The 18,841-nt window shown below is 40.1% G+C and overlaps 3 protein-coding genes across 5 annotated transcripts in view; 2 read left to right on the forward strand and 1 right to left on the reverse strand.

Annotated features, from left to right (window-relative positions):
- On the forward strand, nucleotides 1–2,450 carry LOC127367067 (uncharacterized). 2 transcript variants are annotated; one of them, XM_051406595.1, is made up of 6 exons: nucleotides 44–110; nucleotides 187–260; nucleotides 548–634; nucleotides 860–992; nucleotides 1,692–1,930; nucleotides 2,245–2,450. In XM_051406595.1, exons 1-6 carry the CDS (start codon nucleotides 65–67, stop codon nucleotides 2,368–2,370), a joined length of 705 nt encoding a protein of 234 aa, XP_051262555.1. In that variant the 5' UTR covers nucleotides 44–64; the 3' UTR covers nucleotides 2,371–2,450. The 2 variants fall into 2 exon arrangements, with proteins under 2 accessions (XP_051262556.1, XP_051262555.1); XM_051406596.1 differs by lacking the exon at nucleotides 187–260 and having other exon boundaries at nucleotides 1–110.
- Nucleotides 2,451–3,058: 608 nt separating this feature from the next.
- Nucleotides 3,059–6,868, reverse strand: dctn3 (dynactin 3 (p22)). Its single transcript, XM_051406598.1, has 7 exons — nucleotides 6,723–6,868; nucleotides 5,738–5,822; nucleotides 5,192–5,278; nucleotides 4,887–4,970; nucleotides 4,464–4,522; nucleotides 4,309–4,368; nucleotides 3,059–4,038 (listed from the first exon to the last, which is right to left on the reverse strand). Exons 1-7 carry the CDS (start codon nucleotides 6,822–6,824, stop codon nucleotides 3,952–3,954), a joined length of 564 nt encoding a protein of 187 aa, XP_051262558.1. The 5' UTR covers nucleotides 6,825–6,868; the 3' UTR covers nucleotides 3,059–3,951.
- A 222-nt stretch (nucleotides 6,869–7,090) lies between these two features.
- Nucleotides 7,091–18,841, forward strand: part of atg5 (ATG5 autophagy related 5 homolog (S. cerevisiae)) — a 32,612-nt gene continuing 20,861 nt past the window's right edge. The window contains exons 1-7 of one of the 2 annotated variants that reach the window (XM_051406590.1): nucleotides 7,091–7,179; nucleotides 7,321–7,424; nucleotides 7,645–7,839; nucleotides 8,899–9,026; nucleotides 10,444–10,522; nucleotides 10,685–10,847; nucleotides 14,138–14,232. In XM_051406590.1, coding sequence (XP_051262550.1) covers nucleotides 7,732–7,839; nucleotides 8,899–9,026; nucleotides 10,444–10,522; nucleotides 10,685–10,847; nucleotides 14,138–14,232 — 573 coding nt within the window. In that variant the 5' untranslated portion in view covers nucleotides 7,091–7,179; nucleotides 7,321–7,424; nucleotides 7,645–7,731. Of the gene's footprint in view, nucleotides 7,221–7,320; nucleotides 7,425–7,644; nucleotides 7,840–8,898; nucleotides 9,027–10,443; nucleotides 10,523–10,684; nucleotides 10,848–14,137; nucleotides 14,233–18,841 lie in introns of both variants that reach the window. The other variant, XM_051406589.1, reaches the window with a different exon arrangement.

Raw genomic sequence — 18,841 nt, forward strand, 5'->3', positions numbered from 1 at the left:
CACCCATGGGCTGGACAAAGATGTGATATTATCAAGCTTACTGTTCTGAACTGTATATAAGAATATGTGTTTCTTTGCTCCAACAGGCTTTGTCAGTCTCACTGAAGAAGGTAAGACCTTTGAAACAATTTCTTTTACATGGCCTTCTCTAATGACTATGACTAATGAAATATTGTTGCATGACAGGTGAACGGCTACAGCTCGGAAGTCATTTCCTATTCCCAAATTATAACCCTGACTTGTTGCTTAACATTGTAAAGGTAAACATTGTCTTATCATTGTCTTTGAAATCGTGTATCTTAAAATATCCACAGCCCTCATTTAGTATTGCTTGATGCTACAATGCAAAATTCAAAACAAATTAATTAAAAATCAGTGGGGTGCTTTATATTTCTTTGTGATTCTGACACTAACTGTCTGTTAGTTTTAGCCATAAAATATAAAATTTTTGATGCATATAATTTTCCCTCCTATTAGGGTATCATGGTTTCAAGTTATTCCCTTATAATGTTCATTACTGTTACATGTTCTCCTACGTTCATACTAGGTTCCCACTGCTGGAAAAATGAGGAATCTGGTCGTGTTTGTTGTCATCCTTCAGCTGTCAATCACAATAATAGACACTAAGGATGAAGTAGGTTACTTTCATTTATTTATAATTTAATTTCACGATTTCATAAACTACTGGGGTAAATTTCTACAAGTTAATCATATAGTCTGTAAAATGTAAAAAACATATAATAAAATACAAAACTGAAAAAAACAGCAAATTATATACAGCCACCCCCACTAAGTTATTTTGATTGTGTTGTTTTGCACTGAATGTTGAGTTGGTAAAATGCTTTTATTTCATTCACAGTTCAAATTTGGGGATATAATTGCCTTCCCAAGCAAGCTATGTAACTGTTTCACCTACACGCACTATGCTGTTTGGGTAGGAGACGAATACTTTGAGGGCAAAAAACCTGGGCAGAACATCTTCGAATACAATGGTAGGTGTAGTTAATATGAAAATGTAAATGTACAGGTTTACATATTGACACTGACTGAGAATATCAGTAAAGAGTCCCTTGACCAGCAACACTGTAAAATCTCATGACTCATTAAAGTCAAACTAACTTATCCATTGAAAAACTAAGCAAACTAGCAAGATTTTAAGAAGACACCTCAGAGTCAGATGAGAAGTCCATAATAAATGTTGTTCTCTGTTCACCCACTAGAGATAGGTCCTGTTTTGTGTGGGTTTAGCCTACAAAGATTTGAACAAAGGAAAAACAGCTCTGTGGAAAAGTTCTATGGAAAAGGGGAAACACATCCCTTCCCAGATTTGTCCTGCAAGTCCAGGGATCAAAACTAACATCTTTGGGGTCACAAGCCCACTTCTCTTATCTTTAGGCAACTACTGCCCTAAAATAACTCAAGGACTTTTGAGATTCTGTCATTGCCCACAGCGGTTTTAAAAAAAATAACCTATGATAACTTCTGCCTAACCCAAATGTAGGAACACAAGACCTAATTTTGAAAATGTCCTAGAAATGTGGGAACATAGGGCTGGCCCCTCCTATTCAAATTAAAGAGTTGACACTTTCAGATGTGCAGGTGAATCAGAGGTCTATTACTATATTTGTGATACAAATGAGAATAGTATTATTGTGCAATGCTCTGACTGTTTATTCTCACATCAATGGCAGGACACTTTGAGGTATTTCCAGATTTCAGGGTCGCTGGCTGTGTTTTCAATAAACTCCCGACAGCAAAGGAACACAAGAAAGACAACTACCTTGATGACTATTTCGTAGTGGGGACTTACAAAGAAATCAGGATACGAATCCTCCAGCAGCAACACACATGTAAGACCTATAATCCCTTTGCCAACAACTGCGAACACCTTGCTACCTACATTCGCTACGGAGAAAAGATTTCACTGCAGGTATGTGGGACATAAAAATCCTAAAAATATTTATTATATGTTTTTATGCATAAAAGGATAAGGCTGGCAATATTCCAAAATGTGTCAAAACAAATTAAAAGACTAAAACCAACAACACGCAAAGCTGGATCTAAACTTAATACAAGGGGTAACCGGAGTGCAGGTGATGTGGAATGGGGAGTGTCAGGATTTGAAATGAGAGTTAGTACATGGCAGGGAAGATAGCAAACTAGAAAATGTGGAAATTGAATCTGACTTCTGCTGTGACAAGTACTGTTGAAGGACAGATGGGACTTTTTTTGTGGCTTTTTCAGAATGGCAAGGATGCTGCAAAATACTGCAAAAATAAAGCGCTGGATCCAGAACTACAGAAGATGCTGGATTCCAAGAAATCATGTGAAGCACTGTGCAAAGCTTCCTCAAGCAGGGGTCCTGGTTGAATGTCTTTCCAGTCCTGTCCACCTGTGTGACCTTTCCTCACATGAAATGAGGTCTTATTTGAAATAAAAAGGAGAAAGAACTGCTTGTCTTTTATTGTCTCTGTTAGTGCAAGGAGTGGCTATATTCAAGAAAATTATTCTAACTGGCTACACACTTAAGGTACACACTTTAACATGTTTTTTTTCAGCTGTAAACTAAATTATATGACTACAGTAATGAAACACATCAATGCTGGTATTAATATTGACATTTTTACCAAAGTTATAAAAGCAAACAGTGATCATATCAGTGAAGAAGGAATGATTTAAATTTGGATTGTTTCAATGAGGCTAATTTCCATTTAATTCAATGCTGTCGAGAGGACAGAGGACTCCTATGCTCACTGTAGTTGTCCCACATTGATCATTTGATAATGCTGCAGGCTCAATATGACATTGACTCTAATGTCCCTCTAAAAAGGAAAACAAATACCATTTTGCCTGAAAGACCACCCAGGAGCACTCACCTCTGCAGAGATAAAGCACTTTGAGGGGTTTGTCAAGCATTACATCTGCTGCTTACTACTCAGCACAAGACTCAATGTGTTGCAAAGAGTGGTTGGTTAGGCTGATTGTACAAAAACCGGCACTCGACCCTATCTAATATTTACACCAAGTGCTGCAAGAAAAAACACATCACACATTGGAATAGTCAAAGAAAAAAGTTGTAATATTTATTGTAATAACTGCAGCCATGCTCTAGACACAGGAGACATATTTAACATTTTAAAACCAGACTGGAAAGAAAAATGAATGACAGTCATGTAAGGAGGCATCCAGAGGGAAAATATAAAGCCTTGAAGGGGATGTATGTGTCAGAGAGAGTGATGTAGGGTAAGGAGTAGGGATGTTGGAATGTGTTACAAGTTGAGTAAATATGTGAGCATAAAAAGCTCTGTTGTCTGAAAATAAATAACAGCAGCATCTCTGAGCCACAAGTCACGTGATGGGAGCGAGTTCCTCCAGACGGCTGACGAAGAGTCACATGAGACAGAGTTTCTTCACATTTTACATTTCCTCCAATCCAGTCCTGTTTTACTGAATGACTGGGTTTTTATGAGCAGTACAGTATTACTGGTACATCAGCTGGGGGACACATTGGTCTGTAACCATAACAACAGACACTCTTTGTTCATTTCTAAAAACGTTTGAAGACCTGCTCGGTCAGATTTCCTGGTGGGTCCACACACGTGCAGGTACTGGTGGTTAATAAAATTGACTTTATTTTCCTCCACCACCACAAAGAAATCTATTTCACAAGACATATGAACTTGTATTGGACCCGCAGATCAACTGTGTTTCAATCTTTGAATCAGGCAATTAGGGAATCAGACGCCTGATTCAACTAAATTCAGGTGTCGAGTTAATTAGCAGTTAAAAACAAAACAGTAAAATGTTGCGATCCTTCTGTCTTCTGACTTTTGTTCTGACTTATTGGGGAAAAACAAGCTACATATTGAACACCTGATCTAATCTAAAGCTCCCATCACAGTGAAGTCTTCTTCATCGTCACCAATCCTCATCAGCGTGCGTTGACGGTCGCTACTCCACAGGCCGAATGCCCTTGGCCTCTTCCAGCTTCCTCAGGGTCTCGTCCCACTGGGTGAACTGCTTGGACAGCAGGAACATCTGCCAATCAGAGGTCAGGGGGGTCAGTGGGTGGGGCATTGTCCCAGCAGCAGTTTATGTTATTAAGAAGACCGTGAGACACCAGAGCAGCAATCTAAATTTCTGTTTTGCTACAGTGGCTGGTGGATCCTAAACTTCAATGTATTATTATTCTTTATCCCCCAAGACATAAGAAGTTTGCAAAGACATGACATTTGATCCTATGGCTTTTGTGTATTATAATTTGTCTCGTGGTAATGAAATTTAAAAGAATTATGTAAAACAGTGTACCATTTTGTTGTATTCCTCAAAAAGCTTCTTCACTTCCTGTGACTGAGCCTCAGTTTGATCCTGTGAAAGAGACAAACATTGAGGAGTCAACAGATAAAACCTAATGAGAGAGACACACGAAGAGGCAACTGGAGGGAGAGAAAGAGGGAGGATACCTGTTCTTTGATGTGAATCTGTGACAGGCGCTGCAGCTTGGTGGCGTGTTCTGGTACATCTGTGAACAACAGACAGACAGACACACACACAGATAACACAGGCCTGTCAGGGTAAACACACTAATGAGGTTTCCCCGCTCTGTTGATCCAGTAACTACAAAACACTACATCATTGAATAAAAAGGGCTGGAAATTCTAATTCAAATGTATTTATTTATTTATCTGTATCACAAAATGTTGCCATGAAGTTTACAACACAATCACGGTTGAACACTGCCAGAGGCACCAGAAGTAGAACTGGGAATACGGCGTGCACACAGGGACACAAGTGAGGCTGGAGAAACACACATTTCAGCCAAATCCATTCATCACTCAACTAGAGCAGATGTTGATTTGTTCTTGATTTCGCTTGCTGAAACTCACCTCTGATGTAGGTGCTGTCCAGAAGTGGCTGCAAGTTGCTGACCTGCTCCAGCAAAGCAGCCTGGGAAAGCAGAAAGTCCTCCTCTGTGGAGACAAACACACAAGAGCTTCACAGTAAGTACTGAATCTGATGCAAGGTGCTCTTTTTGACTTCCACAATATACAATTTCTGTGTATGTGATGACATAAGTCAGTATAACATTGGATCTGTACAGCATTAAACATTAGTATTATAAGAAATAAATAAATGATAAAAGCCTAAAAATAAATAAACTCCTCTTTAATTGGGCCCTCCAGGTTCTTACCAGCGAGAATGAACTCCAGCTTCATGGCGTCAGGTACAGCGATGTGGTCTGTGAACTGGGGGTCCAGATACTTCAGCAGGTCCTCAACTGCACCGCAACACAGATAAACACGATCAAAGACTCTCCGAACACTGTCAGAACTCGGACTCATTTTAATGTTCAGCAGGCACTGTGAATGATATTACTTTAATACAAAAATATAATAATAATTGAGGGTTCTCAGGGGGTAGGTACCATGTAATTACAACATCCACAGTTCAACTCCCATCCAGGAGACCTGTGTAACACTGCATACCCCTCCGTATCCCCATGTGTAGAGTCTATCTCCACACTGACCATCAAACAAGGGACATACAACCAAAATGCTGAGGGGGAAAAAAAAATACTGCACATAAAGACTCTGCCCAATACAATGCACGAGTAAGTGTATCAATGTAAAGCAGTGTTCTTTCTGGGTAACTTAAAAATAATTACGTGCAGAAATCAATAAAGCTCCAACAAGTGTGTAATTGGTTTAGGACATGTACAAGTCAGCGTGCCACTCACTCTTCTTGTGCAGGATCTTTACTCGTTCTCTCTTGTTGGCCGTATTGGTCAGACCCGCCTGAATCCTGGTCAAAGACTCGGCACACTGCAGGACAAAGGACAAGGAAAAGAGTAAAGATTAGTGATTAACAAGGGTATAGGAAAGACACTGCTCCTCTGATCTGCCTTTAAGGAGGTTTATCACTTTCAAAAAGAAGAATTTGCCTTATTTATTTTCAGGTTTTTTTTTGCCGAACTTCACATGGAATAAGTTTATGGTTACAGCGGGAAATTTAAAGTCAAAGTATCAGAGACATAAAACCACTTTAACTGGCACTTTCTCCACCCCTTGCAAACACAACACATACCGATGTTCAATGCCCCTTTGTGAGTTCATCCCATCATATGATGCTCTGATGAGAAGCCCCATTCAGTGGCTCAGAAAGGACCAGACCACAAATTCATTCCGTTTTGATTATGAGAGATAAAACATCCCATTCACTGTCCAATCGATATTCAGATTGATTGATTAATCAGAATAATCCAGTCCTACAGAGCAGTGTGTCATTTATATTCACAGTTCATTGAGCTCAAACATGCCGCAGTTTGTCCACCGTTACTGCGTTAGAGACTGGTGCACTGTGGATGAGTAATGATCCGGTTATTGATGAGTATTGATCCGGTTAATGGACAGAATGAGACAGAGAAACATCCCTGAGGCTTCACCGCTGTCGGCTAGCTCACTAGCTTTTCAATTAGCACCGTAAAGCGACTACAAAGCTCACCTAGCAGCTGTTGAGCTTGTAGTTTAACACACACACTGCTTGTTTTTGTCTTAAACTTAATAAAACGTGCTGGGAGTAATCGATGTGTAATCGATGTTTAACGTAAATACAAAGGGCGTTCACTCTGCTAAGCTAAGCTAACAGCAGGCTAACCCTTTTACCGCCCACTCATAATAATAATAATAATAATACAAATATAAAAGTTGTTATTCTGGACGGACCTTGGCGGGTTTTACACTCCTGTTCCTCCTCCCGCCGTGTATACGACCCTCCAGGGCCTGGAGACGCATTTCCAAATCACCCGTCTCCATTTTTTTATCCATTGTTGAAGCTACTGAACCCAAACAGCGCCGGCTACGTGTTAAACAAGCGGCGTCGCATAGAGGTGACGCGTTATTTATTTATTTATTTATTTATTTTTAAATATAACCTGTGTTTTTTTTTTTATTTTTTTTCTTTAAACGTGTAAAATGTGTAAAATACAAACAAAACGTTGGTTTTAATTAATAAATAATTTTAAAAAACCAGTTGTTTTTTGCCGCGGCTGCAGTACCGCCGTGCTGCCGTTAGGGGCCGCTGTTTTACGGTGAACGGGGTTTTCAGCTGTTTTCCGGTGACAGCAGGGGAATGACAACACCGACGGTCACGGCCCTTCTTCCATTCAAGCATCGACACAAAGTAAGGTTTCCCCTCGTATCACAGTGTCCTCCGCGCACACGGTAGGTTTCATCTCAAGGCTGTAACAACAACAACAACAACAACAACAACCACCCAGGAAGCGAGCACGTTTTGTTGACTGTAAACAATTTTCTTCCGTAGGTTTCCACTTGCTACGTTAGCTCGCCTAGCCCTCGAGCTAACGTCGGTTTTCTTTACATCTGCGTAGTTTGACAGGCTCGGAGTTCAGTTTGGGAGTCTAGCCGGTGAGTCGCTGTCTTCTAATGGAGTATAACTTAGTAATAACTCCCCTAGTGAATTAATAAAGACATATATATATATATATATAAAGCTGAAATACTTTGAGTCAAGGGGTTTCTAGCTTTGTGTTGCACTGGCTGCTCCATTGTCGGGTTTGGGGGGGGTTTGTGTTGGTAAAACTTTGATTAATGCTGGCTCTGTCTGTTGTGCTCTGTTGTTTGACAGCAAGAAGCAGTCTGCCGCTGCACTTCAGGCTCTGTGTTTGGGGGATTTTCTTCTTTATGTGCCTCTGGGAGCAGCAGCAGCAGCAGCATGGCAGATGACAAGGACGTGTTGAGAGACGTGTGGTTCGGCCGGATCCCCACCTGCTTCACTTTGAACCAGGATGAGGTTACTGAGAGAGAGGCCGAGCCCTACTATGTAAGTTACTTTCTGACTTCACATGGCCACAAAGAGACTCCATGCTTTCTGGACGCCACTCTTCAGCCTACATACCTCTACCAGTATGTACAGGTGTATACAGCTGATACGTTACTCATACTAATAAAATATTATAGCAGTGTTCATTCATTTATTACCTATTATTGCTTCCTGTGCACCCTTTCTGTCAGTCTGATAGCGGCTCATTGGTTAATGGCCTGAAGAAACAAATGGATTTTCACCAAAGGCATAAAAACTTTTGGACACCTTACCTGTGGCTCAATATCCGGGGACACAGTCCACACGGAGGGTCTCTGGGGGTCCTCCCACATGAGATTTCGAGTGTCAAACACCATCTGTATGCTCATTTCATACACATGGGGAAAATGTTTTGGTCCGTCAAAATAACTCGTCTCCGCATCCTCTGCCCTCGGACGTGGTGGTCCCCCTGCTAGATGTTGCTTCAGGTCGGACAGGAGACAGAGATACTCATTCCCACTGATAGGACTGACTCGCTTGTGATCCATCTGCTATCTGTCCCTCTCTTTTAATGAGTCTCCGTAACCATGGCGACCAATGCCGAGTGACGGTTTACCTGCAATGTCTTGTGAAACGCTCTCGGTTTGTTTATTATTCCTCGTCATTCCAAGCACACAGAAACGTAGTGTGTGCATCAGAGTAGGTTGCGCAGAATGATGAGACAAATATTGATAATGAGACGTATTGATAAAGTAAAGGACAGTGCGTTTTAATTTTTCAATAAGCAGCAGAATTTGGAAAACTTAAAAGTATAAAATACGTGTGAGATACGTAGCCTCCGACTGTACTTAGCTTGGTCAGCTTGTGTTTTGATGATTGATTGATTGTGAAGCCAACACAGAGCAAGTTGCAATGTTCTCATTTTCAATAAATGCATCTAGCACTGCAGACTGACTGCTTGCAGCTCTCTACCACAGTGAATAAAAGGATGTGGACAAAGTTTGCCTATTACTGGTTGGCCAATAGTTTCCTTTTATGTAATAATTAATAATGCCTCTCTTCCTCTCTACTGTCTCCCAGCTGCTGTTACCCAGGGTGAGCTATCTGCCCCTGGTTACAGACAAGGTGAAGAAACATTTCCTCAAAGTGATGAAGGCCGAGGACGTAGAGGAGATGTGGTTGGAGTATGAGGGGACGCCACTGAAATGGTGAGAAAGCAATCGTTAGATGAACTGATTTTACTCGTGCTATCAGGGGAAACACGATCGAGTGCACTGTAAATAATTACACTGGTGGATTTCAAATTTGTCCCTCATCATATGGATTTGCGGTCTATATTACAAATACATGTAAGAAGATCAATTCAGTGTATTTTGAAATTTCCTCCAATGGCTCACTCCCATAAGAACTAGCACTGTCAGCAGGGAACTGGATCAGTGTTGCGTGTTGTATTTAGACGTCAGCTTGAAAATAAAGTTTCCATTTCCCCAAACTGTTAAAATCAGTTTCATGGGACTTTAGATATTCTTCCTCTTGTTTGTGTACCTTGTTGTTATGCCTCAAGTAAACGGCCAGGAGAAACAGCCTCCATTGGTACTGACCACGGGCGACTATTTAGTTTCTTATCTTCCAGTCTGCTGAGATCAGCAGCACAAGTAGAAACAAGGTTCAGCCACAAGGTGTCAGTATTGCAACACAAATGACGAAGCCTCTGGTTTACAGTAGCATCAGAGTTCCAGTAGTTCCAGTAAAAACACAGCAGATTGAGCAGATTGAAAATGAGCAGATTGATAGTCATTTTATTGTTTGTTATGAATGTAAAAGTTTCTAAAAGTTCTGCTGCTTTTCTTTTATCATTCTAAATTACAGATTCATCGCAGATATAATACTTTTGGGGTTTTTTTTGGACAAACACAACAATTTTAAGACATTACTTTAGCGTCTGGCAACCCTTTAATAGGGAGATGGGAGTTTTGAAATTAGTTTTAGTCATTTTATAAATTCCAGATTTGGTACAACTTGTTGGCTTCAGGGAAACTCGAACTAAGCAACCAATGTGATAAGTTTGTGTGATTGACCACAAAAATACCTAAGAAAATACACTCATCTGATTCGAGACCGTGATAAAGAAAAGCATCTAATCCCTGTTGACTGAAGCATAATGGACTGTCCCTAATCTAAACACAGGACGTGACAAATAGAAATGTTGACTGAACTGTAAACTGTCTACTGAAGTTTACACAATGCAACCACAGAAAGCTGCAAACAGCATCAGATGACACCATTTCTGTGTGCTAGCGCTTTGAAGCTACAGTTAAACATAGCAGCCATTTTGAGACGGTTGTTTCAAAAGGTATATATTAGGATAATATCTGTTTTTCGATTGATATTTTTCCAAGATGGACACACAGTATTTAGGAGACTTTTAATATGGAGGCCATATGGTGGTGTCAGTTTCTAGATGGCTGATAAAACAGGTGATTTGGCTGCTCAGTGTAACATTTTCCAGCAAATAACTAGAGTGACATTAGTTTCTTGGGAACTGACCTCAGTCTTCCTGTGATTCCTGCTGTTTGTAGTCCAACAAGGTTTTCACCTGTAACAGTTTGCTTCTCCTGTTTGCAGGCACTATCCAATTGGAGTTCTCTTTGACCTCCACGCCTCTAACACTGTCTTACCCTGGAGCATCACTGTGCACTTTAAGGTCAGAGTCAGTGCAGACAGGAGGAATGAATGTTGGACACAAATACGACTCCACATAAATGACAATGTTAGCTAGCTCATTGTGGAGTTCTTCTGCCCCCTGGTGGCCAAAAAATTACAATGTAGCTTTAAGTAAAAATGTTTGTCTTGGGCGTGTGGTCAGAATTTTCCAGATCGTGACCTGCTCCACTGCACGTCAAACTCTGTGATCGAGGCTCACTTCATGTCCAGCATCAAGGAGGCCGACGCCCTCAAGCACAAGAGCCAAGTCGTCAACGACATGCAGAAGAAAGACCACAAACAGCTGTGGATGGGCCTGCAGAACGGTGAGACACACACACACACACACACACACACACACACACATTCTATTAGCAGCTGTGAATGTGCATGCTAAAAGGTGAGGAGGGCAGGCACACACACACACACACACACACACACACACACACACACATTTCAAAGGAGAAAGACCACAAGCAGCTGCAAGGGAAATAAAACACATTCACTCATTGACACTCAGATGCACACATGTTGTCCCCCCTGCAACACCTACATGCAGATTCACACATGCTTACACACACACACACACACACACACACACACACACACACACACACACAAAATGCAGTCTCTCTTCAGTCTGATAGCAGTCTTTGAAGCCTCCACTTCCAACACTACTCCCACCCACCAGCTTCCCTTTCCGTTTCCACCCATGTGTCCAGACAGGTTGATTTCCTATTGGCTGCTGGTTGTGACTGGTGGTTTGTGTAGGTGAAGCTGGGGCAGTGGGGTTGAATCATGGAAGCTTGTGATGTGGGCTCGTCTTTGAAAATCAAAACCCAACAGACAGCGTGAGATTCTTGGAATCACTGCAGGTCGAGTTGATCAAACCAGGCAACTATAAACACTTTGGCTGCCAGTCACGTAGCTAAGTCAGTAATATAAAAATATGTCACCTTGTTTTGATCTATCATTTTCATGCCTCTCCTCCTTTTAAATGGTGAAGTATTAGCACACAGTACATGTTTTCCTATTGAATTATTATGGAATTAATTTATAAATAGGGTTGCAACTAATGATTATTTTCATTATCGAATAATCTGTTCAATTACTTCTGTGATTAATCAATCAGTCATTTATGTTAAAATTCAAAAAAAAAATTCCCAGGCAAGGCGATGCCTTTAAATATCTTGTTATGTTCCAAAACAAGAAGCAAAAAATCAAAGATATTCAAAGTAAACTAGTGAAAAAAGCAACACATCCTCACATTTAAAAAGTGGAATTGATTCATCAACATCTGCTCTAGTTATAAATATATTAAAGGATAAAGGGGAGCTGCTGTTTTGATGAAGACCCACAAAGGTTAAAACCACTTAAATATGTGTTATGCATTGTTGTATGAACAAGCCATGTAACGGATAATGACTTTATTATAATCTCAGCGGGACTTTTATATGCGTGAATGCCTCAAATTGGCCTTAGTAGATATTTGAATATATTGTTATTATACTGAATCCATCTGTGTGTGTGTCTGAAAATGGTGCATTTACCGGTATGACAGAGGCTTCATGCTCTGTTGCTGGCTAATGCTGATGGAGTTTGACATTATCAATGAGGGGCAGGTGCCACTTGATGGAAGATCTATAATTTTCCTACTTCAGGAAATAATAAACTGCGAATCCTCAAATAATGACTCATTTAAAGGCAGAAAACAATAGCTGTACTATATTTTTCAACATGAATTATGTTCTCAGTCATTTAATATGTTTTGCCATTTTGTCTCTACATTAATTTGATGTTTGTGAAAGTAAACACAGCTGACAGGAAACCAAACTAATTGCAATGCAAATAATGGCCAAAAAACTGAAGCTTATTCGTTACATTTGTGGTTAGTACTTTCATGTATGTGTCAAAACTGTGCACTGTGCATTTGGCACTGAGAATGTTTTGAACAGGTTTGCAGACAAACTCACAAAAAAAACATCAGCTGCTTATCTCTCTTCCACTTTCCCCTGAAACTAATAGAGAAAGAAATGTCACATCTAGAGAAGGAGAGAAAGAGGACAAAATAAGAAAGAAAGATAAAAAATACATATTTTGTGGACAGGGACTAAAGGAAGATGCTATGAACTGTTTTTGAAGTTCAGGGTGTGGTTCATGCCGTTTTTCTCTGTGTATGACTACATTACACACAGAAAGACAATACTTATTTTTTAATTAAAAAAGGAGTTGGCCCTTACCTGTTACACATGAAAGCGAGAGATGAAACCTTTTCGAAACCAAAACTTTCACGTCCAAAAGAGACCAGAAACAGAGAGAGAGAAACAAGCATAGCTCCTGCTTTCCTCCAGGAGAGAGAAAACAGAAGGTTTTCAGAAGGTTCATGTGAAAGCGAGAGTCGAGGGGAGGTGGAGGGTTTGAAACCAGCACATGCTGGGTGGAATCATTTTTGATGATCAACTGGACGACCAAGGTTCAAGCTTATTTGTTTATTTGTTTATTTAAAGGATCCCTGTTAGCTGATGCCGTGGTAATCCACTAATCTTCCTGGGGTCCATCACTAACATACAATACATTACATGATGAACATTATTTACATTCATATACAATTAAAACACTGTACATACATTTAGATAAAATAGTAATTGAAAATCTCTATATAGATGATTTTTTAAAAAGAATGAGAATTATACACCTCATGTTAAGGAAAAAACAATTACTATTCAGTCTATGATCTGCATGCCAATAAATGCCTCTGCATATTCATATTCATAGCTCCTGTGTTGGTAAGGAACCGGCCTGATACATTTTCCCAGACGTTCACTTTCCATCAACCTTTTAGAGCTGCTTCTTGATCACTGAGCGTGACCTCTGATCTCCATTTGAAGAAGTGGAGGTTTACAGAAATGAGTGTTTCTCAAAGCTGAAGGACAGTTCTAGTCGCTTGCACACAAATTGTATCCTGCCTGCCATCATGCTCCATTACATGTCACACTGTGAGTTTTTTCATTGCATTAGTCATCATTCAGTGCAACCACATATGCAGTTAACTTTGTATGGCTACCTGAAAGGGTGTTAAAACCAACTAAAGAATGTAAATAAGTGTTGTAAAATGTTAATTTGTACTATAAAGTATGCTATGGTGTGTAGTGAAAACATAAAAAAAAGGAAATTCCCTTTGAGGATTTTTTCTGTAAACCCTGTTTTTTTCGCATATTGCCAAAAATGCTTCTATAGCTTGGTTATTACCAAATATACGGGGCTGCTATGGCAGGAACAATATGATGCCTGAGTTTTAGTAACACTACCAAAACTATTTTTTTCTACAGCCCACCTTCTTCCCTTTACAAAGGAAGACAAACTTTAAAAATGAAAAATCTTGATGTAAATCATGAAATATCTGACGACAAATCTTTCAGTACTTGTCAGGTTTTGATACTCGGTGTCACATTTTAGTTGGTACTAAAAATGAGGTTTGGAAACCAGCCCTTGTGAACACTTGATCCAGGTTTTCAGGTTTGCTGGAGAAGGATGGTGAAGATTTGATTAAAATCAACCTGTCTGATCAGCGGGATATCCTACACTTGCTGACCTGTGTGTGTTTGTGTTGTCACAGATAAGTTTGACCAGTTCTGGGCCATTAACAGGAAACTGATGGAATATCCTACCGAGGAGGGAGGCTTCAGATACATCCCCTTCAGGATATACCAGGTAAAACACACACACACACACACACACACACACACACACACACACACACACACACACACACACAAACACAAACACAAACTTTAAAACAACAGACACTATCCCCCCAGTTATATAGAATATCGTTTTTATTTTATCCAGTAAAATCTGAGTCTCTGGACTCCTGAGAGTAAAGCTGAAGTTTGCCCGTCAGCCCAGTAGATGTAGCTAGATGACTGTGTGACAATCACTCTGTTGTCTGATGTTACCAAACCAGACATCGGCTCACTTTGTCCTGCAAGTTACTACTCTCTACAGATAACTGTCATGCTCTATTTAAAATAAGCACCTGGAAGGTAAAAGGTAACTTCCCCTCCTTCTATTCATGTATGAAATTCAGGAATTCATTCCTGTTCAGTTTACAGATGGGGATGAGTAAATTGTTCCTCTGTTTGGCACCCACATACACCTACAGACAGTTAAAAGTTAAAAATATTGTGCAACTGAGGAGTCTGTGACCTTCTTTTGACATATTCATCACTGAAGTTAAAAAACAATAATCGTCTATTGTGAAATCTGGTTTAAAGTCCAGATCTGAAAAACAACCTGCAGTGTGTTCATGCCTGCCATGATACCTGCCTTGAAACAACATGAGTAAGTTTCGGGTCTTTTTGTTTTGTTTTGTTTTGTTCACTTCACGTAATTCATAGTTCTCTTCTCATAGATGAACCTAGCTTGATAACCTGATTAAACCTTTTTCTGTGCTATTTTTCCACCTAATGTTCAAGTGAAACAATGAGAGACACGGATAGAGAAAAAATATTTATGTACATTTTCATGTGAACGCTGCTCCTAAGTCTAAATCATGCCAAGAAACAGGACAATGTCTGTTAGAGGCGTGTGAGACCCAACTTTGCCCTTTTTGGAAATTATTCATCAGTACTTGTATATTTGATACCTGTGACTATCCCTAATTTGTGTGCGATTCCATTGAACTGAGTTGAGCTGGTGGGTGAGCTTCAGGGTTCAGTGCAGGATCAGAAGGCGTAGGCAGACAAGCGGCCTCAGGTTGGGTGTTTCCGTCAAGCCTACACAGCTTTATCCTGACTCAGGTAAAAATTCCCTTTTGGAGGACAAAAAAGAAAGAAAAGGGGATGAATAAGCGGCTGATTCTTGCCTGGAAAACATTAGCACGCTGCGAGCCAGACAGCGGGGGAAAAGTGCCACGCTTTGAGTGTTGGGGCTCTCTATACAGATCTTGAAAGGCTGGAATGGTGTGGAGAATAAATTTGATAACTTCCAGGGTATGAAACTATTCAGGATTGCACAGAATGACTGAAAAAGTTGTTTGTTTTTAACAATTGGTAATATGAAGGAATTATATTAAGCAACAGTGCAATTAAACGTAATTAAAGCCATTTTAATCTCACTGGACACTGAAGAGTCTCGTCCAATCCAGTCCGGGAAAGACATCTGGATCTTTGCAACAAAAACATGTTGACAGTCTGCTTTGAGTCTAGTGGCTGAATGTGCGTGCAGTTAGCCTTGATCTCAAATCACAGCAAACAAAAAGGGCCCCTCAGTGTCACTGAGTCCTGTGAAGGAATTGAAACGTTAGTTAGGGCCTGTCAAGACAAGTTTTGGAAAAATAATGCAAGAAGATGGAGAGCGAGCAGAACAGAAAATAGATGTGGCTTCAAATGTCTGAGCGGAATGACATCTTATGAAACAGAAAGAGGTTTGTCGATGTTAAGAACAGAACAGAACTTAAATGTAATGGTTAGTTGCGAGTGAACTTTCCTACTAAGCATATTTTTCCATCGTCATATCTGCTGTGACTGCTGGTAATTTCCCACTGTGAAGATTTATTATTGAGCGTGTCAAGTTTTTAATGAAACCTGCTGGGCTCTACATATGGCTGCATTTACACTTTGCGCAACGAGGGCGGGGATCCAGCTGTCAATCACTGTCAAAGCTGATTGTTTTGCGTGAATTTCAAAAAGCTCATAAATGCTTTTGTTTTTACTTTCACATCTTCGGCGCGTAAATAAACAAATTTACACTTTGACAAAAACATTCTTGTGTTTAGTAATAAAACATAACTCTTTAAAGTGGCAGACTGAAACATGCAGTCTCACCAACTGCCCGCCCTCTCAGACATGCACTTGTCGCAAGCCGTAAAACCATGTAACTGCTGGCGGGTAGAAGAAACCCAGACCGTTCCAGTTTTGGGTGTTTTTCATGACTGAATTGAAAGTTTCCACAGTCATTTATAAGCTGAGTTGGTTTCATGACAATTGGAACATCAAAGCCTGTGACAACCTCACTGTGTGATTTAGAAAAAAAAAGCATCATTCCTGAAAAGTCTGGATTGTTTTGGAGATGATGTGGTTTTCATCTGCTAAATATTTACGACTAAAGAAAGCCTGTAAAGAAAAAGAGTGGAAACTACATCTGTTCATTATGATCTTGAAAATACTCGTAATGGCAGTTTTCTGTGGCACTGTGAACTACTTTCACTGTCAAAAAGGCCTTGTGAGTGTCCACAGAAGTTTTAGATTTGCACCAAATGTTTGTAAAAACATTTTTGACTGAAATTGATAAAGTATTTTTTAGGTCAGAATATACCACTTCACTTGCGAGCAAAGTGAAAGTGAGTGCACTTAAAATGTCATTAATAATCCTTCGTTGCACAGGAAAACTGTGTGCATATGCCACTACAGTCAGCAAGGTTTTCGATGCTGATCCAGGAAGTCTGTAACCTGTTTTGGATGTTTACAGTTGACAGTTTGGGTAATTAATTTTACTTTTTCTCTTCCATTTAACTTTGTCTGACATGGTTGTTTGTTTATAACTTGTCGGATCATCTGACGGCTTGCATTTTCTTGTTTGTTGAGACGGCAACGATGTACACAGATCTCAACATTTAACTCTGTAAGTGCAATCTTAATATTACTGATAGCAATGAGGGGCAAAACCAAGAAAATGTTGGTTGATAAGACCTAAAATCAAGCAAATAACTTGAGGTTTATGAAGAGTTACAAAATGAATCCTACAGAAACTACGCTGTTGCTAAGGAGAATATACAGTGATGTTCTGACAAGACCAAACACGATATGATCAAACCCTGTGAAGACACTCAGTTTGAGAAAATAGGTGGAAGAGATGGAAAAAGGTGCAGAAACACTGAAAAGAACAAAGCTGTTTGGCACTCTAAAGTCACTGTGGTGACTTAACAGGAGACTGCCTTACACAGAGGAAAGATCCCCCCTCCCACACAAACACACAAACACACACACACACATGCTCAGAGTCCTTCAAAGCCAGATTGTGGTCTTTAGTGTAAATAACATGTGCTGTGTTTGATGCAGACAGAATTAATGACAACACTCAGTCCAAATAACAGAGGGCTCATTTCCGTCTGGCCTGCTCTCCTCATGGAGATGAAGACACCTCATGGGCATGGGCAACACATTTGTGTGTGTGTGTGTGTGTGTGTGTGTGTGTGTGTGTGTGTGTGTGTGTGTGTGTGTGTGCCTTATGTCTTGAAAGTTAAAACGATTTAGCCACCTTTTGTGGCCTGTTATAAATCTCTGATATACATTTTTAGTTTATAACTTTTGTAAGATGAAAGTTTTTCTTTTAATTTAATGTGTTTCTGTTACATAATCTACATCTCTGACATAAATATTATTTTTATTATTTAGATAAATGTAATGAATAATCCCATTTTGGCATTTTCCTCTCCTTCTACGTTACTTTTCATTGTTTCCAACAGCCTATTTAGAAAAATCGTTTGCTTTCCTTACATGTCTGTGTCTGTGAGCACATTCATCAGTCAGCTTCTGTGTGTGTATTCATACATTTGTCATTTCAGTTGCTTCTGCTTGAGCCCTTTTTTCATGTGTGTTATTGTGTGAGTTTTTGCGTATCGCCCCGCCGCGCCCTTTGCTCGGGCTGGCAACGGGACTTATTTGGCTGCCGGTCTGTATTCCTGCTCTAGCAGTGATGCCATGAGTGATTCAAAGAGCCGGAGGGGGCCGTCCGTCTCACTGCGCGGAAAGTGAAAATTACTATCCTTCTTTTAAAGACCGCTTATATTGTTGCTGTACAGGTACACCTCTCTGTTCCCGCTCTCTGACTCAGTGCTTACTCACTAACCCTCAATGCAAGAGCGGGCAGTCCACCTCCACCCGCCCCTGTGTTGTGGTGCCGTAGAAGCTGCTTGTTTTGAGGAATGCATGTTTATTGCCTCCCAGATACATTGTAATGGCTGACTGAGATGAGGGGGAAGTGGTGACTGCACAGACAATTACAAAACATGGGAATGCTGGAAACAGTTCATGCCAAAGGCAACAGGTGATTTTACAGTAATGTTTGCTGCCTTTTTGTTAGAATTGTTAGATTGTCAATGGATTTTTTGTGGTTAGTCTGCTGAATGAAGAGAGGCTTACAGGTTTTAAAAAGGATATTTATGTGGTTTTGTTGGCAAACCTTGCTGACCTCTACACCTTCATGCTGTTAGATGGAGATTTAACTTCTCTGGTTTTGCATTAAATAGTTCACCCAAGGTACCAAAAAACATATTTTCTCATCTCTAGTTACATATAGTTTTATTTGTTCAGTTTTGAGA

The sequence above is a fragment of the Dicentrarchus labrax genome, unplaced genomic scaffold (assembly GCF_905237075.1).
Source record: "Dicentrarchus labrax unplaced genomic scaffold, dlabrax2021, whole genome shotgun sequence".
Classification (NCBI taxonomy): Eukaryota; Metazoa; Chordata; class Actinopteri; family Moronidae; genus Dicentrarchus; species Dicentrarchus labrax.

Coding starts and splice junctions, on each gene's coding strand:
- LOC127367067 (XM_051406595.1), top strand. CDS start 65: ATGTGTTTCTTTGCTCCAACAGGCTTTGTCAGTCTCACTGAAGAAG. Junction 993..1,691: donor GAACATCTTCGAATACAATG/GTAGGTGTAGTT, acceptor CATCAATGGCAG/GACACTTTGAGGTATTTCCA. Junction 1,931..2,244: donor GAGAAAAGATTTCACTGCAG/GTATGTGGGACA, acceptor TGGCTTTTTCAG/AATGGCAAGGATGCTGCAAA.
- dctn3 (XM_051406598.1), bottom strand. CDS start 6,824: ATGGATAAAAAAATGGAGACGGGTGATTTGGAAATGCGTCTCCAGGCC. Junction 4,523..4,886: donor GGACAGCACCTACATCAGAG/GTGAGTTTCAGC, acceptor TGTTGTTCACAG/ATGTACCAGAACACGCCACC. Junction 4,369..4,463: donor AGATTCACATCAAAGAACAG/GTATCCTCCCTC, acceptor TCTCTTTCACAG/GATCAAACTGAGGCTCAGTC.